General features: G+C 44.7%; 1 protein-coding gene across 1 annotated transcript in view; it reads right to left on the reverse strand.

Moving 5' to 3' along the window:
* The window catches only part of DNAH6 (dynein axonemal heavy chain 6), a 285,907-nt gene that overhangs the window by 136,475 nt on the left and 124,270 nt on the right, over nucleotides 1-25,162 (reverse strand). Inside the window, exons 45-47 of the mRNA XM_075284265.1 lie at nucleotides 21,195-21,426; nucleotides 16,583-16,735; nucleotides 2,817-2,957 (exon numbers count right to left, since the gene is read on the reverse strand). Of these exons, the coding sequence (XP_075140366.1) occupies nucleotides 2,817-2,957; nucleotides 16,583-16,735; nucleotides 21,195-21,426 (526 nt within the window). The remainder of the gene's footprint in view (nucleotides 1-2,816; nucleotides 2,958-16,582; nucleotides 16,736-21,194; nucleotides 21,427-25,162) is intronic.

Consider the following 25,162-nt stretch of genomic DNA (forward strand, 5'->3'; position numbering starts at 1 on the left):
AAGCCAACATCCACACCAATCAGCTGTATGGAGCCACTTCTGACCAAGCACCTTCACTTCAGCTCACTTCCACTGACTATAATGGGAGATAAGATGTAGTGACGGCATTCGGCCACTATACAGGGAACAAAGATTTCAGTTTCCAGGCCTGTGTAGTGTATAGGAGGGTTGCCAGAAGTAGCTCCATGCAGCTTACCAGTCTGGGAACCAGTTGCCAGCCCCCACCTATCAGGGATTTATGGCCTATCTTAAAGATAGGTTTTAAAAAGTTGAAGTCCTGACAACCCCTTTAACAAATTTTGTGTTCTACAGACAGAAGCTCCAGCTGTTTGTCATATAGCCGACCATAGAACTTTGAAGGGACATGACTGATCTGCTATTTTTTATTGTGAAGGGCATGACTGATTTCCTGGGTTCTTTTTTTTTTTTTTTTTTTTTTTTTTTAATTTGGAATATGAGACAAAATAGATTCAAGGCAAAGAAGCAAAGCCTATGTTTGGTGTTCCTTTTACATAAAAGAAAATTGCTAAATTGTTCATACCTAAAAATAATGGGCATTAAAGGGCCATGAAATATTAGCCATATTAACCTGAAATATTTTCTCAAGGCTGCTTCTTTTGCACATTTGCTGAGGAGTAGCTGTCCAGTATCCGCGAAGAAGAGGATACAGCCAAGGCCAGTCTTTTTATTATCAAGTACACAAGACAATCAGAAAAAAATGTTTTAAAGAGAACCTTTCCCAACCTCCACAAATTTTTTCTCTAGCCCCCACCATTTCTCAGCAAGATGCAGTTAGTTTTGGTGCCTGATATGCTAGTTAGGTTCTGTACTGTCAGGGTAATGTCAGGCAGGAGCAGGTAAAGGGTGTCATTCTGAGCTCTGACACTGGCTGCCTCTGATTGGAGATCTGATTAACATCTCCTTTCCAATTAAGAATTGGAGTTGGTGGAAGCGATGAAAGTCTTCTTTCAAGAGTAAGGACTTTTTCATCCTTCTGAAGAATAAACAAACATGATGGAAGAAAACTTTTGTCATGATTATTACATTGGGGTGAATGGAGAAGGAGGGGGCTAAGTCTGCATCAGTTATTCCAGTGCTGTCGAAGTCTGTTGATCCCAAGACACATGAAACAATGAAGTTTAAAAACGTAATTGTGAACTTAGCCTTACTGTTGTTTTACATTTTTTTGTAAGCAGGTGAATGTAAGAAACTTTGTGAAATATCTTAAGAGGTAGATTAAGGCCAGGGCAAGTTTTGGGTGGAGCTGAAGTCAGAGTAGCGAAAAAGTTACCAGCTTCAAGATAAAATGATTGATTAATATACAATGAATTATACAATATTTGATATTGTGTTATTAATAAGGCCTGGTTCACATCTACGTTCGGTATTTCGGTCAGGAAGTCCACTTGGGGACCCCCCGAACGGAATACCGAACGCATTAAAAAGCAGTGAGCAATGAAGCACATGCACCCCATAGACTATAATGGGGTCCGTATTTTCCACATGGTGTCCACACGAGTCATGCGGAGAGAAAAGTACTTCATGAACTACTTTCCTCTCTGCATGACTCGTGCGTACACCGCACAGAAAACACACAAACCCTCATTATAGTCTATGGGGCCGCATGTTTTCATTGCTCACTGCTTTTTAAATGTGTTCATCCCCAAACGGACTCCCCGAACAGAATACCGAATGCAGATGTGAACCAGGCCTTAGATACATATCTTTTTACATATTTACTTTCAAAGAAACTCAACCACTATTTTTATTCTGAATTAGATTATTTACTGCTTCTGTCTGAAAGTGGCTTTTAGCCTTTTATGACAGAATCGGAGTGGGAGCCAAAGTCGAATTTGAGTTGGAGTCAGGCAGGGGAAAAATAGAGGAGGCAGAGTTGGTGGTTTTGCCGACTCACTCCATAGCCCTGATTATCAGCCGTCTTCTGTCAGCGAAAGTGCTGAATTCAATACCCGTCCTATACTCACTAAAGACAGATTGCAGTTCATATAAATCTATGTAGAGGAGAGGGGGAGGAGGAGGAGGAGTGAATTAGAATCAAAGTGACACAGTCACAGTCCTACTGGAGTAGATATAGTATGACTTGTATCTCAACAAAGCTTTGTTCACATCTATACAATAAAAATCTGCAGAAAAACTGCTAAAAAGTGCTAGAAGTGACCTAAAAACATATTGTGCTGTGTCTCTGCTGTTCTTCTCCCACTCTGGGCTCATAATCCTCCTCCCCATTGACTTCTATGTAATCTGTCTGCAAGTCTTCAGAGAACATGCATATAACAATGAATTGACCAGTTTAGCAGACAGGGGAGGAGCTAATACCTGGAGATTTTCCAGAAGCATTTTCCTCTGATAAGATATATTACAAAGTTTCTTAAAAACTATTCATTTACAAAAAAACTAAATTTAAACAACGGTCTATAAAGTGAGACCAAGGAGATTACATTTAAAAAGAATCCTAAGAATGTTTTACTCTGCTACGTCAGAGTATCTGCCTGCTCTCCCCCTTCCTGCCTCACCTACCCTCCCCACACCTGTAGCCCCGATGTCCCTTGGTCCTCCCTCTCCCTCTCCACATTCTCCCTTTCTGTTGGTTTTATCCCTTTGTACAAAACTTTAACAAAGACTTTAAGTTAAAAAATAAAATAAATCCTAAACACATCACATAAAAAAGTGTTTATGAATACCAGATACAGTACATGTATAAGAGTGGCACTGATGTGTGATAATCTGATTTTCTCATCTGAGAGAAACTTTGGATTGCACAATTTAGTTATCACAAAATTCTTACAAGTACCAACCTGCACAAACCAGTCAATAGTGCAGCAATTGACAAGTGATGGAAACATCCGACATCTCGCTCTAAAAGCCTCTCCAACTGGACTCATACAGAGCACAATGTGCAGCTTTTGTCGCACTCGATTGATAAAGTACTGAAATACCTAGATTGGAAAACCAGAAAGAGAAATCATTTATTCCAATTTAAAGTGCACAAACATCTTATTCTACAATCCTTAGGGGGCTGTCCTGCTATGGACACTTATTCGCCATCCACAGGACAGGCTATAAGTATCCAATTGCTGGGAGCCCTATCACTGAGTCCCCCAGTGATTAGGAGGATAGGGGACCGAAAGTCCTCCTATGACCTCCTTGTGAGTGAAGAGCTAGTGCGATTAAAGGAGTTGTCCTATCTCAATGATCCTATCTATACTGGTAGCTTATGTAAATTGAAGACTTTGCCAAAATATATTGCTTTAGAAATGCTGTTTTGTTTGCCTGCTATTTGAACTTATTCCTCCTATTGTTTACACAGCGTTGCTATAACCATGGACCTGTGAGATAGGACAAGTGATGTGACGTCACTTACTCAGTCCTGGCAGGACAATCAGCTCAGCTAATTGTAGTTTGTTGATAAGACAGAGTCTGTTATCTCTCTATGTCCTTTCTGTACAAGCATGTGCATATTATCTGATCTGCATAAGTATTTTTATACTACAGTGTCCCGTTCAGTGAGTGGGATAGAATACAGGAAGTGAGAAGAAGAGACAGCATGCAAAATGCTGAAACAAGGAGATGGGAATACCCCTTTAAGTAACTGGCACTCCATTAATTTCTATAGGGCTGCGAATGTTGCTGGAGAGTACAGTCCTGGCAGCCCCATAGAAGTGAATGGAGCACTGGTCATGCAATTGCACTGGTGCTCCATTCACAAGGAGGCCTTAGGGGGAATTTCAGTCCCCCACCCTCTTGATCATTGGGGACCCGGCAATCCAATGTTTTGTGGATAGGGAACAACTCCTTTAACTATTGAGCAACTGGAAGTCATGAAAAAGAACATTTCAGTTTAAGGGAGTTGAAAACAGATAGAAATTTAAAGATGGATGCACCAGCATAAGCTTGTAGAAATGTGACAGAAACACGTAAACCAAGAGAAAAAAATTATAAAATAGACTAGCATTTAAAAAATGAAATCTTGGGGGAATACCACACAAGTGCTAAAGAATCAAAAATTATAAAAATTATAGTAATCATTTTATCTAACCAGCATGTCACTACACTTCTTTATTTCTTTAATGTCTTCCTACAAAACTGAAGACTATAGCTGCCCACTCACATTCTTTTATTTTGGCAGCTGCCACACTTTTTTCTATGATCATCTAAAAATATAAGGTTTATGCTTCATGTACACAAAAGTATTACAGTACTCATGGAGGAGTATTGGACCTCCATCTACATCTGTACCTAATCTATCAACAATCTGTACATACAGGTGTAGACATAATAATACTGGTTTAATGCCGGGGGCCCCAGGTGATGTAAACGCAGCGTTTTACAATCACTACAAAGTGGATGGGATTTTAGCAAATTCCATTCATATATTGCAGAAAAATGCGTACAGCAGAAATACTGCAGTTTCCAAAAACTGATGCAATGTCAATTATATCTATGGAAATGCTGGCAGTTTCCCTATAGGTATAATTGAAGCAAAAGGTCAGCAGTGGAAAAAAGTGTTTTTTTCACTGCAGCAGGCTTCGTGGGGCCTTAGCCTTAGACAGTTTGTCACCAGACAAACCAAATTTATTACAATGTCTAACGCTATTTGATAAATCTGAGACATTATTAGGTTGTCTAGTTTAAATTTCCAGTACCTATTAGTTGTTTTAGTTTCCAACAAAAATTTTAGTCCATTTTTGTGCAAAGAGGTGCTTATTAAATCCTCTTTCAGGATTAGCAGAGCCCTTTCCAAAGATGCTACTCCATGTTATCATACCAAGTGTCTAAAACACTTAATAAATGTTCCAGCAATAATATAATGTTCTATTCCATAAGATGTTACATTATGTTGATATTCTCTACAAAACCATTACTTTTCCATGAGAATGTCTCTTTATTATGGTGCAGTAACAAGGATTGGTCATGGTCTATGAAGTATAGATGAAAATTCAGATTAATAGAACAAAAGGGTTCCGGCACCTTAGTGCCACAGTCCTTTCATTCTTGTTGTCGGACCCTCATGATCACACATGGTTAGCCTATCCTGAAGACACCAACCCCGTTAATGCCTTAGAAAAGACAATTTATCATAATCTGTAAATTGATAAATAGTGACTTTCTTTGTGATATTTTTACTACTATAACTGTTTTATTCCTTTTATTTACAAATAAAATGAGACAGTAATGCAAAGCTTAGCTATTAGAGATGAGCGAACAGTGTTCTATCGAACTCATGTTCGATCGGATATTAGGCTGTTCGGCATGTTCGAATCGAATCGAACACCGCGTGGTAAAGTGCGCCATTACTCGATTCCCCTCCCACCTTCCCTGGCGCCTTTTTTGCTCCAATAACAGCGCAGGGTAGGTGGGACAGGAACTACGACACCGGTGACGTTGAGAAAAGTAGGCAAAACCCATTGGCTGCCGAAAACATGTGACCTCTAATTTAAAAGAACAGCGCCGCCCAGGTTCGCGTCATTCTGAGCTTGCAATTCACCGAGGACGGAGGTTTCCGTCCAGCTAGCTAGGGCTTAGATTCTGGGTAGGCAGGGACAGGCTAGGATAGGAAGGAGAAGACAACCACAACAGCTCTTGCAAGAGCTAAATTCCAGGGAGAAGCTTGTCAGTGTAACGTGGCACTGACGGGCTCAATCGCCGCAACCCAGCTTTCCCAGGATCCTGAATGGAATACACTGTCAGTGTATTCCCGTATACCCGATATATACCCCCGATACCCGTTCCAACGGTGTGCCCACCCACCTTCACCCCAGAAATACCCTGCAAGTCCCCTAGCAATAGAATTGGGGCTATATACACCCACTATTTTTGCTACTGCCATATAGTGCCATTGTCTGACTGGGAATTCAAAGAATATATTGGGGTTACGTGCACCCACAATTTTTACTACTGGTATACAGTGCCAGTTTCTGACTGGGAATTCAAAGAATATATTGGGGTTACAAATACCCTCATTTCTTGCTACTGCCATATAGTGCCAGTTTCTGACTGGTAATTCAAAGAATATATTGGGGTTACGTGCACCCACAATTTTTACTACTGGTATACAGTGCCAGTTTCTGACTGGGAATTCAAAGAATATATTGGGGTTACAAATACCCTCATTTCTTGCTACTGCCATATAGTGCCATTGTCTGACTGGGAATTCAAAGAATATATTGGGGTTATAAATACCCTCATTTCTTGCTACTGCCATATAGTGCCAGTTTCTGACTGGGAATTCAAAGAATATATTGGGGTTACGTGCACCCACAATTTTTACTACTGGTATACAGTGCCATTGTCTGACTGGGAATTCAAAGAATATATTGGGGTTATAAATACCCTCATTTCTTGCTACTGGTATATAGTGCCATTGTCTGACTGGGAATTCAAAGAATATATTGGGGTTACGTGCACCCACAATTTTTACTACTGGTATACAGTGCCAGTTTCTGACTGGGAATTCAAAGAATATATTGGGGTTACAAATACCCTCATTTCTTGCTACTGCCATATAGTGCCAGTTTCTGACTGGTAATTCAAAGAATATATTGGGGTTACGTGCACCCACAATTTTTACTACTGGTATACAGTGCCAGTTTCTGACTGGGAATTCAAAGAATATATTGGGGTTACAAATACCCTCATTTCTTGCTACTGCCATATAGTGCCATTGTCTGACTGGGAATTCAAAGAATATATTGGGGTTACGTGCACCCACAATTTTTACTACTGGTATACAGTGCCATTGTCTGACTGGGAATTCAAAGAATATATTGGGGTTATAAATACCCTCATTTCTTGCTACTGCCATATAGTGCCAGTTTCTGACTGGGAATTCAAAGAATATATTGGAGTTACGTGCACCCACAATTTTTACTACTGGTATACAGTGCCATTGTCTGACTGGGAATTCAAAGAATATATTGGGGTTATAAATACCCTCATTTCTTGCTACTGGTATATAGTGCCATTGTCTGACTGGGAATTCAAAGAATATATTGGGGTTACGTGCACCCACAATTTTTACTACTGGTATACAGTGCCAGTTTCTGACTGGGAATTCAAAGAATATATTGGGGTTACAAATACCCTCATTTCTTGCTACTGCCATATAGTGCCAGTTTCTGACTGGTAATTCAAAGAATATATTGGGGTTACGTGCACCCACAATTTTTACTACTGGTATACAGTGCCATTGACTGACTGGGAATTCAAAGAATATATTGGGGTTACAAATACCCTCATTTCTTGCTACTGCCATATAGTGCCAGTTTCTGACTGGGAATTCAAAGAATATATTGGGGTTATAAATACCCTCATTTCTTGCTACTGGTATATAGTGCCATTGTCTGACTGGGAATTCAAAGAATATATTGGGGTTACGTGCACCCACAATTTTTACTACTGGTATACAGTGCCAGTTTCTGACTGGGAATTCAAAGAATATATTGGGGTTACAAATACCCTCATTTCTTGCTACTGCCATATAGTGCCAGTTTCTGACTGGTAATTCAAAGAATATATTGGGGTTACGTGCACCCACAATTTTTACTACTGGTATACAGTGCCATTGTCTGACTGGGAATTCAAAGAATATATTGGGGTTACAAATACCCTCATTTCTTGCTACTGCCATATAGTGCCAGTTTCTGACTGGGAATTCAAAGAATATATTGGGGTTATAAATACCCTCATTTCTTGCTACTGGTATATAGTGCCATTGTCTGACTGGGAATTCAAAGAATATATTGGGGTTACGTGCACCCACAATTTTTACTACTGGTATACAGTGCCAGTTTCTGACTGGGAATTCAAAGAATATATTGGGGTTACAAATACCCTCATTTCTTGCTACTGCCATATAGTGCCATTGTCTGACTGGGAATTCAAAGAATATATTGGGGTTACGTGCACCCACAATTTTTACTACTGGTATACAGTGCCAGTTTCTGACTGGGAATTCAAAGAATATATTGGGGTTACAAATACCCTCATTTCTTGCTACTGCCATATAGTGCCAGTGTCTGACTGGGAATTCAAAGAATATATTGGGGTTACGTGCACCCACAATTTTTACTACTGGTATACAGTGCCATTGTCTGACTGGGAATTCAAAGAATATATTGGGGTTACAAATACCCTCATTTCTTGCTACTGCCATATAGTGCCAGTTTCTGACTGGGAATTCAAAGAATATATTGGGGTTATAAATACCCTCATTTATTGCTACTGGTATATAGTGCCATTGTCTGACTGGGAATTCAAAGAATATATTGGGGTTACGTGCACCCACAATTTTTACTACTGGTATACAGTGCCAGTTTCTGACTGGGAATTCAAAGAATATATTGGGGTTACAAATACCCTCATTTCTTGCTACTGCCATATAGTGCCAGTTTCTGACTGGTAATTCAAAGAATATATTGGGGTTACGTGCACCCACAATTTTTACTACTGGTATACAGTGCCATTGTCTGACTGGGAATTCAAAGAATATATTGGGGTTATAAATACCCTCATTTCTTGCTACTGGTATATAGTGCCATTGTCTGACTGGGAATTCAAAGAATATATTGGGGTTACGTGCACCCACAATTTTTACTACTGGTATACAGTGCCAGTTTCTGACTGGGAATTCAAAGAATATATTGGGGTTACAAATACCCTCATTTCTTGCTACTGCCATATAGTGCCAGTTTCTGACTGGTAATTCAAAGAATATATTGGGGTTACGTGCACCCACAATTTTTACTACTGGTATACAGTGCCAGTTTCTGACTGGGAATTCAAAGAATATATTGGGGTTACAAATACCCTCATTTCTTGCTACTGCCATATAGTGCCAGTTTCTGACTGGTAATTCAAAGAATATATTGGGGTTATAAATACCCTCATTTCTTGCTACTGGTATATAGTGCCATTGTCTGACTGGGAATTCAAAGAATATATTGGGGTTACGTGCACCCACAATTTTTGCTACTGGTATATAGTGCCAATTTCTAACTGGGAATTCAAAATGCGCAAGGCTCCCGGAAAGGGACGTGGACGAGGCCGTGGGCGAGGTCGGGGGAATGGTTCTGGGGAGCAAGGTAGCAGTGAAGCCACAGGGCGTCCCGTGCCTACTCCTGTGGGGCAGCAAGCATTGCGCCACTCCACAGTGCCAGGGTTGCTTGCCACATTAACTAAACTGCAGGGTACAAACCTTAGTAGGCCCGAGAACCAGGAACAGGTCTTGCAATGGCTGTCAGAGAACGCTTACAGCACATTGTCCAGCAGCCAGTCAGACTCTGCCTCCTCTCCTCCTATTACCCAACAGTCTTGTCCTCCTTCCTCCCAAAATTCCCAAGCTTCACAGAACAATAACCCCAACTGTTCCTGCTCCCCAGAGCTGTTCTCCGCTCCTTTCATTGTCCCTCAACCTGCCTCTCCACGTCACGATTCCACGAACCTAACAGAGGAGCATCTGTGTCCAGATGCTCAAACACTAGAGTCTCCTCCATCTCCGTTCGATTTGGTGGTGGATGACCAGCAACCCACCCTCATCGACGATGATGTGACGCAGTTGCCGTCAGGGCATCCAGTTGACCGGCGCATTGTGCGGGAGGAGGAGATGAGACAGGAGTTGGAAGAGGAAGTGGTGGATGATGAGGACACTGACCCGACCTGGACAGGGGGGATGTCAAGCGGGGAAAGTAGTGTGGATGTTGAGGCAAGTGCAGCACCAAAAAGGGTAGCTAGAGGCAGAGGCAGAGGTCAGCAGCTTAGGCGAAGCCAGGCCACACCCGGAATCTCCCAAGATGTTCCAGTTCGTACCCAGCCCCGAAAAACTCCCACCTTGAGGGCACGTTTCTCGAAGGTGTGGAGTTTTTTCAAGGAATGCGCCGAGGACAGATATAGTGTTGTCTGCACAATTTGCCTCTCGAAATTGATTAGGGGCTCTGAGAAGAGCAACCTGTCCACCACTTCAATGCGCCGTCATTTGGAATCCAAGCACTGGAATCAGTGGCAGGCAGCAACGGCAGGACAAAGGCCGCCTGCCGTTCACGCCACTGCCACTGCCTCTGCCACTGCCTCTGCCTCTGCCACTGCCACTGCTGACTGTGCTGGCGATGCACTCCAGAGGACGAGCCAGGACACCACTTCATCTGCCTCCGCCACTTTGTTGACTTCTCCCTCATCCTCCCCTGTTCCTGTCTTATCTCCTTCTCCTGCACCATCAAAGGCACCATCAGGCGCTTCTTTACAACAACCCACCATCTCTCAGACATTGGAGCGGCGGCAGAAATACACTGCTAACCACCCACACGCGCAAGCCTTGAACGCCAACATCGCTAAACTGCTGGCCCAGGAGATGTTGGCGTTCCGGCTTGTTGAAACTCCCGCCTTCCTGGACCTGATGGCAACTGCGGCACCTCGCTATGCCGTCCCTAGCCGTCACTACTTCTCCCGGTGTGCCGTCCCCGCCTTGCACCAGCACGTGTCACTCAACATCAGGCGGGCCCTTAGTTCCGCGCTTTGCACAAAGGTCCACTTGACCACCGACGCGTGGACAAGTGCATGCGGACAGGGACGCTACATTTCACTGACGGCACACTGGGTGAATGTAGTTGAGGCTGGGACTGCTTCCCAAACTGGCCCGGTGTACCTCGTCTCCCCGCCTAACATTCCTGGCAGGGACACGAGAAGAACACCCCCCTCCTCCTCCTCCTCTACCGCCTCCTCCTCCGCCACCGCCTCCTCCTCCGCCACCGCCTCCTCCTCCGCTGTTAGATTGACCCCAGCTACGAGTTGGAAACGTTGCAGCACTGGCGTTGGTAGACGTCAGCAGGCTGTGCTGAAGCTGATCAGCTTGGGGGACAGACAGCACACTGCCTCCGAGGTGAGGGATGCCCTCCTCGATGAGACGGCAATATGGTTTGAGCCGCTGCACCTGGGCCCAGGCATGGTCGTTTGTGATAACGGCCGGAACCTGGTAGCAGCTCTGGAGCTTGCCGGACTCCAACATGTTCCATGCCTGGCCCACGTCTTCAACCTAGTGGTGCAACGTTTCCTAAAGAGCTACCCCAATGTTCCAGAGCTACTGGTGAAAGTGCGGCGCATGTGCGCCCACTTTCGCAAGTCGACAGTAGCCGCTGCTAGCTTAAAATCTCTCCAGCAACGCCTGCATGTGCCACAACATCGGCTTTTGTGCGACGTCCCCACACGCTGGAACTCAACGTTTCAGATGTTGAATAGAGTGGTTGAGCAGCAGAGACCTTTGATGGAATACCAGCTACAAAACCCTAGGGTGCCACAAAGTCAGCTGCCTCAGTTTCTCATCCATGAGTGGCCATGGATGAGAGACCTTTGTGACATCCTACGGGTGTTTGAGGAGTCCACAAGGAGGGTGAGCTCTGAGGATGCGATGGTGAGCCTTACAATCCCGCTCTTGTGTGTTCTGAGAGAATCCCTGATTGACATCAGGGATAACTCAGATCACACAGAGGAGTCAGGGATAGCATCCGATCCGTCACAGCTGGAGAGTAGGTCCACACATCTGTCCGCTTCATCGCGTTTAATGGAGGAGGAGGAGGAGGAGGAGGAGGAAGAAGAGTTGTCCGATGATGTGATGGTGATACAGGAGGCTTCCGGGCAACTTCGAATCGTCCCATTGTTGCAGCGCGGATGGGTAGACATGGAGGATGAGGAGGAAATGGAGATTGAACTTTCCGGTGGGGCCAGAGGAGTCATGCCAACTAACACTGTGGCAGACATGGCTGAGTTCATGTTGGGGTGCTTTACAACCGACAAGCGTATTGTCAAAATCATGGAGGACAACCAGTACTGGATCTTTGCTATCCTTGACCCCCGGTATAAAAACAACATCTCGTCTTTTATTCCGGTAGAGGGGAGGGCCAATCGCATCAATGCTTGCCACAGGCAATTGGTGCAGAATATGATGGAGATGTTTCCAGCATGTGACGTTGGCGGCAGGGAGGACAGTTCCTCCAGTAGGCGACCAAGTTCTCACCGGTCCACACAAACGAGGGGCACACTGTCTAAGGTCTGGGACACCTTGATGGCACCCCCTCGCCAAAGTGCCGCCACAGAGGGTCCTAGTGTCACCAGGCATGAGAAGTATAGGCGCATGTTGCGGGAATACCTTTCCGACCACAGCCCTGTCCTCTCCGACCCCTCTGCGCCCTACACGTATTGGGTGTCGAAGTTGGACCTGTGGCTTGAACTTGCCCTATATGCCTTGGAGGTGCTGTCCTGTCCTGCCGCCAGCGTCCTATCTGAGAGGGTGTTCAGTGCAGCCGGTGGCATCATCACTGACAAGCGCACCCGTCTGTCAGCTGAGAGTGCCGACCGGCTCACTTTGATAAAAATGAACCACCACTGGATAGAGCCTTCATTTTTGTGCCCACCTGTGTAAAGCACCCCAACATGAAACTCCATGTCTGTACTCAACCTCTCCAATTCCTCCGCATCCTCATACTCATCCACCATAAGCGTTGCACAATTCTGCTAATACTAGGCTCCCTCCAACATGATTTCCCCCAACTCTGCTGGTTAGAGGCTCCCTCCACCCTGATTTCCACCAACTCTGCTGGTTAGAGGCTCCCTCCACCCTGCTTTCCCACAACTCTGCTGGTTAGAGGCTCCCTCCACCATGAATTTGCCCAAACTGGGCTGGTTAGAGGCTCCCTCCACCATGAATTGGTCCAAACTGGGGTTTTTAGAGGCTCCCTCCACCATGAATTGGTCCAAACTGGGGTTTTTAGAGGCTCCCTCCACCATGAATTTGCCCAAACTGGGCTGTTTAGAGGCTCCCTCCCCCATGAATTGGTCCAAACTGGGTTTTTTAGAGGCTCCCTCCACCATGAATTGGTCCAAACTGGGGTTTTTAGAGGCTCCCTCCACCATGAATTGGTCCAAACTGGGGTTTTTAGAGGCTCCCTCCACCATGAATTTGCCCAAACTGGGCTGTTTAGAGGCTCCCTCCACCATGAATTGGTCCAAATTGGGGTTTTTAGAGGCTCCCTCCACCATGAATTTGCCCAAACTGGGCTGGTTAGAGGCTCCCTCCACCATGAATTGGTCCAAACTGGGCTGGTTAGAGGCTCCCTCCACCATGAATTGGTCCAAATTGGGGTTTTTAGAGGCTCCCTCCACCATGAATTGGTCCAAACTGGGCTGTTTAGAGGCTCCCTCCACCATGAATTGGTCCAAACTGGGGTTTTTAGAGGCTCCCTCCACCATGAATTTGCCCAAACTGGGCTGTTTAGAGGCTCCCTCCACCATGAATTGGTCCAAATTGGGGTTTTTAGAGGCTCCCTCCACCATGAATTGGTCCAAACTGGGGTTTTTAGAGGCTCCCTCCACCATGAATTTGCCCAAACTGGGCTGTTTAGAGGCTCCCTCCAGCATGAATTGGTCCAAACTGGGGTTTTTAGAGGCTCCCTCCACCATGAATTGGTCCAAACTGGGGTTTTTAGAGGCTCCCTCCACCATGAATTGGTCCAAACTGGGGTTTTTAGAGGCTCCCTCCACCATGAATTGGTCCAAACTGGGCTGGTTAGAGGCTCCCTCCACCATGAATTTGCCCAAACTGGGCTGTTTAGAGGCTCCCTCCACCATGAATTGGTCCAAACTGGGCTGGTTAGAGGCTCCCTCCACCATGAATTTGCCCAAACTGGGCTGATTAGAGGCTCCCTCCACCATGAATTGGTCCAAACTGGGCTGGTTAGAGGCTCCCTCCACCATGAATTGGTCCAAACTGGGTTTTTTAGAGGCTCCCTCCACCATGAATTGGTCCAAACTGGGGTTTTTAGAGGCTCCCTCCACCATGAATTTGCCAAAACTGGGCTGTTTAGAGGCTCCCTCCACCATGAATTGGTCCAAACTGGGTTTTTTAGAGGCTCCCTCCACCATGAATTGGTCCAAACTGGGGTTTTTAGAGGCTCCCTCCACCATGAATTGGTCCAAACTGGGGTTTTTAGAGGCTCCCTCCACCATGAATTTGCCCAAACTGGGCTGTTTAGAGGCTCCCTCCACCATGAATTGGTCCAAACTGGGGTTTTTAGAGGCTCCCTCCACCATGAATTGGTCCAAACTGGGCTGTTTAGAGGCTCCCTCCACCATGAATTGGTCCAAACTGGGGTTTTTAGAGGCTCCCTCCACCATGAATTGGTCCAAACTGGGCTGGTTAGAGGCTCCCTCCACCATGAATTGGTCCAAACTGGGGTTTTTAGAGGCTCCCTCCACCATGAATTGGTCCAAACTGGGCTGGTTAGAGGCTCCCTCCACCATGAATTGGTCCAAACTGGGTTTTTTAGAGGCTCCCTCCACCATGAATTGGTCCAAACTGGGGTTTTTAGAGGCTCCCTCCACCATGAATTTGCCCAAACTGGGCTGTTTAGAGGCTCCCTCCACCATGAATTGGTCCAAATTGGGGTTTTTAGAGGCTCCCTCCACCATGAATTTGCCCAAACTGGGCTGGTTAGAGGCTCCCTCCACCATGAATTGGTCCAAACTGGGCTGGTTAGAGGCTCCCTCCACCATGAATTGGTCCAAATTGGGGTTTTTAGAGGCTCCCTCCACCATGAATTGGTCCAAACTGGGCTGTTTAGAGGCTCCCTCCACCATGAATTGGTCCAAACTGGGGTTTTTAGAGGCTCCCTCCACCATGAATTGGTCCAAACTGGGCTGGTTAGAGGCTCCCTCCACCATGAATTGGTCCAAACTGGGTTTTTTAGAGGCTCCCTCCACCATGAATTGGTCCAAACTGGGGTTTTTAGAGGCTCCCTCCACCATGAATTGGTCCAAACTGGGGTTTTTAGAGGTTCCCTCCACCATGAATTGGTCCAAACTGGGGTTTTTAGAGGCTCCCTCCACCATGAATTTGCCCAAACTGGGCTGTTTAGAGGCTCCCTCCACCATGAATTGGTCCAAACTGGGTTTTTTAGAGGCTCCCTCCACCATGAATTGGTCCAAACTGGGGTTTTTAGAGGCTCCCTCCACCATGAATTGGTCCAAACTGGGGTTTTTAGAGGCTCCCTCCACCATGAATTGATCCAAACTGGGGTTTTTAGAGGCTCCCTCCACCATGAATTTGCCCAAACTGGGCTGTTTAGAGGCTCCCTCCACCATGAATTGGTCCAAACTGGGTTTTTTAGAGGCTCCCTCCACCATGAATTGGTCCAAACTGGGGTTTTTAGAGGCTCCCTCCACCATGAATTGGTCCAAACTGGGGTTTTTAGAGGCTCCCTCCACCATGAATTTGCCCAAACTGGGCTGTTTAGAGGCTCCCTCCACCATGAATTGGTCCAAACTGGGGTTTTTAGAGGCTCCCTCCACCATGAATTTGCCCAAACTCTGCTGGTTAGAGGCTCAATCCACCCTGATTTTCAAAACAAATGTTGGTGCCAACCTCAACTTACTACAAGGGCCAAATTCACTGCTGGTGACAAGCTCTCCTCACTGCAAGTGCCAAATACACATGTTTCAAGGTGTTTTCCTACTGTCAGAGAGGTGGTATTGAGTGTGTAAAGTGTGTAGTTGTTAGGCTGTGATGTTGGGGTAATAGAGGGTCTTTGGTGTGTTAGATGCCCCCAGACATGCTTCCCCTGCTGTCCCAGTGTCATTCCAGAGGTGTTGGCATCATTTCCTGTGGTGTCATAGTGGACTTGGTGACCCTCCAGACACGGATTTGGGTTTCCCCCTTAACGAGTATATGTTCCCCATAGACTATAATGGGGTTCGAAACCCGTTCGAACACACGAACAGTGAGCGGCTGTTCGATTCGAATTTCGAACCTCGAACATTTTAGTGTTCGCTCATCTCTATTAGCTATCTTAGTACAAAGTAACAGAATCTATGATCTTAAAGAGAAAGCCTAGGAATTTCAGAGGAAATGTGCCAATCATTGGAGATTATGTCTGAGGTAATACAATTCTTATTCAGCCTACTTTAACCTTCTCCTATAACCAAACTAGCAAAGTTTAATAAAACTGCAACATAAAAGAATAGCTATACAAATAGTTCTCACACTTAAAAAGGTAAAACTGAATTGACTTGTAGAAATGCAAGTACTGATAGAGAGAATTATAAGCAGCATTTCCAGTGCTACTAGAATAGTATCAATAAAGCATATACATCATATACTATATATGTACCCAGGACCCTGAGTCCCTGAGGGGGTGGCACCGGCAAAAAGGTCAGTGCTAAACTGCACTACTTGAGGAAGATTGAGGAAATTGTACAAATTGTACAGCGTTGCGGAATATGTTGGCACTATATAAATAAAATTTATTATTATTGAGGAAGACTTCTGTCTCAAATTTCGCTCCATTTTCTAGCCCTCCAGCTCCCTTCCTTTCACTGACTGACTAGCCATATATGAATGGGGATAACCAGCAGAGTGGCTCACACTTCAGGTATTGAGGCTGACCATTAGTGTAATCCATGGATAGGTCCAACAGAACACTTATATTTTCCTAGTGGAGGGAACATTCCAGTCAGGATGGGGAGTGTTTGTTTTTTTAATATTTGCCTCAGGCAGCTAAGCTAGAATCAGCCCTGTGTGTACCTCATCTCTGTTTCCTTCAGGTATACCAGCTTCTTTTGCCTTCGGTCTAGTTGCAGCCAATACAAACTCTAGCTCATCCTTCTCAAATAAATTAGGCACTTCACCAGAATTCAGCATGTTATTGATATCTTCCAAGAACTCCTCCACGACAATCTATGGAATTTTAGAAATAATTATGAACAGAAATAAATGTATGGTCTCTACATAACAAAGCATAAAAACTTAAAAAGTGCAGTACAAGTCTTGATATAGCTGTAATGGGGACTTAAAGAGGACCTTTGACATTTACTGGCACTGAGGTTTTAGATATCGCTGGAAAGCTGACAGTGCGCTTTGAACTTTGACCATTCGCTCCTGGGTGCTGTTAGTTTCGGCACCGATATCCCTTCAACATCAGAAGGGCAGGCCTTACTTCTCAGCATCATCATTGGTCAGCAAGGAACGCCCCCTCTGACAATAATATGGAAGAGTAGTGTCAGAGGGGGCCTCTCTTACTTCCCAGCAATGACACTAGGGAGTAAGGCCTGCCTTTCTGGCAGTAGAGAGATATTGGTGCCAAAACTATCTCCAGCACTATGGCCCATACTGGGAAAGCTGATAGTGCACTAAATTGTCAGCTTTTCAGCGGTATATAATATTGTGAGTGCCAGAGGACGTGAAAGGTCCTCTTTAAAGCTTAAAATATTTGTTAATCATTTAATAATTTTATATTTAAATAACAATATAAAAATGAAAGTATTTTGTTTTGTATCATTGCCAACTATTAGTCACTTGAGTTGCCAGAGAACATACTGTGTCCACTATAATATGAGGTTAAAGTAAAAACAATGAGTTGACTATAACTCTATGCTATAGATTAAAGGATTTTTTCCAAGAAAGCAGGTTATCCCTAATCCATACTCCTAATCAGTGAGAATCTGATCTTATGAATAGAGAATAACTTGCTTTCTTGGGAAAACCCCTTTAATACCACCAGTTTATCGTCATTTTTGTTCAACCTATAAAATATCATATTCATGTATAGCTGGATGTCTGTAATCACGTGCCACCTTTTAGGCTAAACAAGAAGCAAAGTGCTAGATTATATAACATAACATGTAACTGTTGAGTGCCTAGTGCAGGGCTACTCAGCTACTTTTAGTAAAGGTCCACCATCAGGTGAAAGTCTGAGGTAAACAGTGTGGACAGGCAGAGGGAAAAATTGGAGATGGCAGGGACCTTCCACTGAGGTGGCTGGTATCTATATGGTGACTGGATGAAGTATGGGTCCGGGATTTAGGAGTTGTTGCAAACCCAGGCCTATACTCCAGTCCTGATTTGGTTAGGTGACCAAAGTATTCATCTATTAAGGAACTGAGGCTACCCAAGGAGGAGGGGGGGTGGCTATCTCTTGCATGAGAAACCTGTTGATCACACTGTCCTGTGTGTCTGGAAGAAAAAAAGAACCCCAAATCACCTGGTGTTACTGGTGAGAAAAACTCCGGGGAATTATTTTCTTTGTTTCCTGAATTAAGGACAATCTACATTACTTGATGTTGTGCCTTCATGCTGAAACAAGCTATTTGATTTACCTTTATGCTGAAGCAAGCTGTTTGATTTGTGCACTGGTGGACTGTGTGAACTGCTACTAATAAAACTTGTAATTGTGAGCCGCTATACCTGCCTCCATCTACCTGATTTACCTGGTAACCAGCCTACCCTGAAGGTCCTGCATTTACAAAAGTAACATCCAGTATTTAATGCTTAGATACTATTGTCAGGATTTCTCACATAAGTACTATCAAGGTGTCCGTGGGATTCCTCTTTCGTCCCCCTTTTTTGAATTTTTTTAAAAAAATCTCTATTTTGCTCTTAGACTTCCTACATTCATATAGAAACCTCATCATATAATTTGCTTTGGCTTTGCATTATACAAAGCAAATATTTTATAAAAAGTCATTTCTGGCTGTAAGTGGCTATAAGTGGAAACACAATAATTAATTAATTAATTGAGTTAATTAGTTATGCAGCATGTCCATAATCATTAGAGATGAGCGAACAGTGTTCTATCGAACACATGTTCGATCGGATATCAGGCTGTTCGATGTGTTCGATTCGAATCGAACATCACGTGGCAAACTCCAAAAAAATTTGATTCCCCTCCCACCTTCCCTGGCGCTTTTTTTGCACCAATAACAGCGCAGGGGAGGTGGGACAGGAACTACGACACCGGAGGCATCGAAAAAAATCGGAAAAAGTCATTGGCTGCCGAAATCAGGTGACCTCCATTTTAGACGAATAGTGGATTTCAAATCCGGGTCATATGAGAATGTGAACTTTGTGACTATGAGACAGGGATAGCTGTACAGGCAGGGATAGCTAGGGATAACCTTTATTTAGGTAGGAATGTTATTAAAAATAACTTTTTGGGGCTCTATCGGGTGTGTAATTGTGATTTTTGTGACATAAACTTTTTCCCATAGGAATGCATTGGACAGCGCTGATTGGCCAGAGTACGGAATTCGACCAATCAGCGCTGGCTCTGCTGGAGGAGGCGGAGTCTAAGATCGCTCCACACCAGTCTCCATTCAGGTCCGACCTTAGACTCCGCCTCCTCCGGCAGAGCCAGCGCTGATTGGCCGAAGGCTGGCCAATGCATTCCTATGGGAATGCAGAGACTTAGCAGTGCTGAGCCAGTTGTGCTCAACTACACCGTGTGCCGGTAAGCCCATCTGATATAGCAGAGCCGAGTGTGCACAATCGGCTCTGCTACATCAGATGTAGCAGAGCCGAGGGTGCACTAGAACCCTTATGCACACTCGGCTCTGCTACATCAGATGTAGCAGAGATGAGTGTGCACACAGACTGGTGTGGAGCGATCTTAGACTACGCCTCCTCCAGCAGAGCCAGCGCTGACAGGGATTTACATGAAATAAAGTGACTTTTATGCCCCCAGACATGCTTCCCCTGCTGTCCCAGTGTCATTCCAGGGTGTTGGTATCATTTCCTGGGGGTGTCATAGTGGACTTGGTGACCCTCCAGACACGGATTTGGGTTTCCCCCTTAACGAGTATATGTTCCCCATAGACTATAATGGGGTTCGAAACCCGTTCGAACACTCGAGCAGTGAGCGGCTGTTCGAATCGAATTTCGAACCTCGAACATTTTAGTGTTCGCTCATCTCTAATAATCATTAAAAAAAAGTTACATACTTACTATGAGGCACCGGCAGGTCTTCATGTCATCATAACTAGAGATGAGCGAGTACGATCAGCCGATCCGAACAGCACGCTCCATAGAAATGAATGGAAGCACCTGGTACTTCCGCTTTGACGGTGGCCGGCCGCTTAACCCCCCGCGTGCCGGCTACGTCCATTCATTTCTATGCGAGCGTGCTGTTCGGATCGGCTGATCGTACTCGCTCATCTCTAATCATAACTAACAAAGTACTGAACAAATCTCCACCAAATCAGCACCACACTTTCTGTTTCTATTGATTGAAAGGTCTTTGGTTGGAGCTTCTGATCGGATACTGGAATGCGGAATTATGGGGGAACAAAGATTGGAAGGTGTATGATAGACACCATGATAGTACTTAAGGGTTAATGTACGGTTTTCGGACAATATGACATGTTCGTCTATTACAGTAGATGTACCCCAATTGCTTATAGGAGTTAATATAGGAGTTAATATCGCTAACTAAGTGAGGGAGCACAATGGAGCTCTATATTGTCCAGGGACACTAAATAGCTTTATGGTATGTGGGGCAGCATAAAGGAGCGTTATACTGCTTGAGATCACTAACCTGGCTTTACACTGTGTGGGGGTCATTAAGCAGTATTTAACTGTGGAGGAGCAGTACTGTGTGAGGGGGCTAAGGAGATTTATATTTTGTGGGGGGCACTCACATTATACTGTGCGCGGAGCACCAACTTAGCATGGGACATTAGTGACCCATTTAGTATAATGCTACATTAGGGGTCTCCAAATGTTATAAAAAAGTATTGGCACTTCCTCACAGTGTGCTCTGATTGTGGATCCCTGCTGTTTTTATTGTAAAGTTTCAGGCCTTAGGGTACTGCAATCGGTTGATGAATGTTTCTCTGGGCTGCTGTAATAATGTAAGGACCTAGAGGCAAGAGTCCCGACAGCTGGTGGCTGGGATCTGGGTTTGGCTTTATTCTTTCCATTGTTTCTTTATTGCTGTAAGGGTAAGCTGTCAATGTGCTTCTGGTGCCATACGTAAGAGGAGATTTTCAATTGCAGTTCAACCGCTACAATTTCCACAGATATCACTGGTTGAAAATACAGTTGTGAATAATGGGATATTTATATGCAGTTGCTAGCAATCCTGACTATACTTTCATCCAGTGATATCTTTTAAGACACCAAAAATGTGTATCTACGTTTTACAGTGCCGTAGATATGGCAGTTTGAAGTGGCTTACCCTCACTTTCCCTGCATTACAGACAAACAATTACATAATACACAAGAGAGAAGCAGGATACAACTTTTAATAGAGAAACAAGAGGAAAAAAATAAAAACATTGCAGGATTTCACAGAAAAGAGCCAAAATTTGTAATTCATTATATTTTAAAACTTATAGACAACTATTTGGTGAAATTTGTTTACCTGTGTGTCAGTAAAGAGAAAAACCATGTCCTTGTCTTCTACCCCAGCCATTTTGTACAGTTTTCTTAGATCTTCATGGAATGAGTCATAATTGTATCCCCGACTCAGCTCAATTTGGAAGCACTTGTAACCACAGATATGAGCTGCAAGTCTGGTAAGGGACTGTTTGCCTGTTCCACCAACTCCAACCAAAAGAGCATTTCCTCTTTCCTGGCGGATCATTCTCGCAATTCTGTGAATAAACATACAGTTACTTTAATACATGTATATATGATCAGTTCGCATGACAGATGTAAAAAATAGAACGCTTTTGACAGTGATAATATATAATATAATAATATACAAGCAATGAAAGACAAGGAAATACAAAATGTAACCTTGTAACCGTTAACGCTTGCTTATTAGAATGGGTTCACACCCGCGCCCGGTCTCCGCTTTGCAGGTTTCCGTCTTCTGCCCGAGAAACTGGACAGGAGACGGAAACCGGCAGTCAGTTTTCAAACCCATTCACTTGAATGGGTTTGCAAAGTGTCCGCCCGTGAGCGTCTTGTGCCTCTCTGCATTTTTTTTAACCAGACACAAAGTCGGACATGCAGGACTTTGTGTCCAGTTAAAAAAAAAACTGTTTCACCGCGGAGAGGTACAAGATACTCACGGGCGGTCACTTTGCAAACCCATTCAAGTGAATCGGTTTGAAAACTGACTGCCGGTTTCTGTCTCCTGTCCAGTTTCTTAGGCAGAAGACAGAAACCTGCAAACCAGGCCTTACTATATCAAGGGAAGTTTTGGGAGTCTCGTTGTAGTGGTCAGTGCCAGTTCAGGACAGGAGAGAAAAGAGATTGAGGACAGCAATGTAGGGTGTCTGAGAGGTGCTGTGTTCACCATGTAGATTTAAGTATGTGTGGTAGGTTGGTGTGTCTTTTCAAGGACAAGCCTTTGCTAGTAAATTTCAAAGAGGGGAACAGATACAGCTACTCACAGGGAGAAAGGGTAGAAAGGTCTGATAGCATGGACATCAAGAGAGGGGAAGGAGAGTGATGGTACTGGGGGAAAGACCTGAAAAGTGCACTTTAGAGACAGAGGGATGCAAAAACCCCACAAACCCTGCATATTATGAGGTCTAGGTGTGTGTGAAAATTGTAGGCCATCATAACAGAGCGGCAGGCGAGTCAGTTTCAGACTATTTAATCCAGGTTTCAGTGACAGCCAGCAGGTTAAAAGACTGAATTGAAGAGATCTTAAATAATGTCAAGTTTGTTGTAGACTGAATTAGCGATTAGAGAGGGCACAAGAGAAAATGACTGGTGGAGGAGAAGGAGAAGGGAGACAGTGGATATTAGTAAGGTTAGTGGGGTTTCTTGGTGAGATAGGTATGAAGTTGAAGGATAATAATAATAATAATAATAATAATAATAATAATACATGTTATTTATATAGTGCTAACATATTCCGCAGCGCTGTACAATTTGTAGGGTTCAAATACAGACAAAAAGATACATTGCAAAGAAATAGTCATTTCACACAATGGGACTGAGGACCCTGCTTTCAAGAGGTTACCGCCTATGAGGTAGAGGGGGTGACACAAGAGCTACTACCTCCGGCGGCATTGGAGGTAGCATTGCTTATGCAGTGGTCAGACAATTTTGTAATAGAGGTTACTGTCATTACACAAACAAAACTGCATGTCATGTAATCTCATATCATGTGGGGTAATATGGGCGCTGGAACAGAGAAGGGTTAAATTATAGGGATTCTAATTACAATACGGAAATGTTTACATTAAGAATTGTGATAGGCCTGTCTGAAAAGATGTGCCTTTAGTTTGCAATTGAATCTGTAGAAATTGGGGGTTAATCTTATTGTCCAGGGTAGAGCATTCCAGAGGAGTGGTGCAACTCGGGAGAAGTCTTGTATACGAGCATGGGAAGTTCGGATAATAGAGGATGTTAGTCTTAAGGCATTGAGTGAAAAGAGAGCACGGGATGGATGATAGACAGAGATGAGGGAGTAAATGTAGGGAGGTGCAGCATTGTAGAGAGCCTTGTGGATGGGGTGATAACTTGATATTGTATTCTATAATGAATAGGCAGCCAATGTAGCGCCTGGCACAGACCGGAGGCATCGCTGTAGCATCTAGACTCATAGATGAGCCTGGTTGCTGCATTCAGAGGAGAGTTTAGTAATGGGAAGACCGATAAGTAAGGAGTTACAATAGTCAAGGTTAGAGTGAATCAGAGCAATAATAAGTGTATTTAATGTATCTCTGGTAAGAAAAGGGCAGATTCTGGAGATGTTTTTGAGATGGAGGTGACATGAACATGCGAGTGATTGATTATGGGGTTGAAGGAAAGATCTGAGTCAAACACAACCAGGCGGCGGGCATGCTGCATACGAATGTTAGGATTGTGCAGTAACTGCGGCCATGACATGGGTGTCGCTGAATGTTCCTCTGCACAGTCCAGGGTTGCAAGGGTTAACCTGCCTTGCAACAGCCGGGCGTGGTCCACTGGTTGATCGACATGTGTGTCAACCAATGGACGCTCGGTTTGGGCAGCTGGGCTATTTGCTGGTGACCGCCCCTTGCCTATATAAGGGGGCTGGTCTGGACGCCCGGTGCTCTATGATCTCGTTCAAAACCTGAATTGATGTGTGTGTGTGCTTGGGTTCCTGCCTGAAATATTATTAGTTTGCCCTAGCTAGTAAATGACCCCTGAGCTAGCAATTCCACAGTTAGTCAGGCAGCATGCTGCCTTGTGTGTGTGGTAAAAGTCAGTAGGGTCAGCTAGCAAAACTTCCCAGACAGGGTGACTGGGAGTGGGCTTGGCAGTTGTTGCCTGGGTGGTTGGGTGGAACTACCACACACAGGGTTTACTTGGTCTCTGGCTAGTCCTGGAGTTCAGGCTAGCCAGTTTGTTTATTTGTGTGGCTGCTCTGACTGCACAGGGCTCTGTGAATGTTAACAGCGCACCTGGTCCTTTACTTTAGCTGCAGTGACAGGAACTGTTAGCCTGTGTTCACACCAGGTTGGTTAGTAGTCAGTGGCCCAGAGGGCTCCATAGGGTTTTCATTTGTTTTTGTTTTTTAATAAACCCTGCTGACCATAACAGTATCATAGAGCCAGAGCCCCGCAAAATGGCTTCAAAAACGCATTTAGTGAATCTTGTTGAGAGTCTGAACACACGCCTGGGCGCAGTGGAGCAACACTTGCAGCAATCTCCACCTGATGCCCCAATTAATTTTTCTGACCTATCTCAAGGGTGAGTTCAGGCTATGGCTCAGTTGGTTGGTAGTCTGCCGACCCCTGCAGCGTCACCGTGTCCTCTCCTGCCTCCGGAGCGGTATGCGGGTGAGCCGCAGGGATGTCGGGGATTCATACACCAGTGTAAAACATACATTGAAGCTTGTCCCAGTCTCTTCCCAGATGAGAAATCTAAAGTAGCCTTTGTGGTTTCCTTGCTCACTGGGAGAGCCTTGGCCTGGGTCACCCCGTTAAAAGAACGGGATGCAGCGGACTTGGCTACACTAGCCGCGCTGTGTGAAGCACTACGCCTGGTGTTTCATGGCCCAGTGCCCCAGTCCACCTTTGCCTCTCAGCTCTTACGTTTAAAGCAAGGCCAGAGCTCGGTAGCGGACTTTGCTATTGAGTTTCGAACCTTGGCATCTGAGCTGGATTGGCCAGACAAGGTACTTGTGGCAATATTTTGGGAAGGTTTGTCCTCAAATATAAAGGATGAACTAGCAGGCCGTAAGCCTTCTACCTCCCTCTCTACCCTAATAAATTCAGCTACTCGTGTGGATACACAGTTGTCTGATAGGAGAGTGGAGTGGGGGCTCGAGCATAACCTCATGTCTCTGAGGGGGGTCATAAAATCTACCTCTGCCTTGCCTGTTGTGGAGTCCACGGAACTTATGGACACCTCCCGTGTTTCCACTCCTGGTGGCAGCAGGAGTAGGAAAATCAGGGGGGT

This window comes from Leptodactylus fuscus, chromosome 1 (genome assembly GCF_031893055.1).
Source record: "Leptodactylus fuscus isolate aLepFus1 chromosome 1, aLepFus1.hap2, whole genome shotgun sequence".
In the NCBI taxonomy this organism is placed as follows: domain Eukaryota; kingdom Metazoa; phylum Chordata; class Amphibia; order Anura; family Leptodactylidae; genus Leptodactylus; species Leptodactylus fuscus.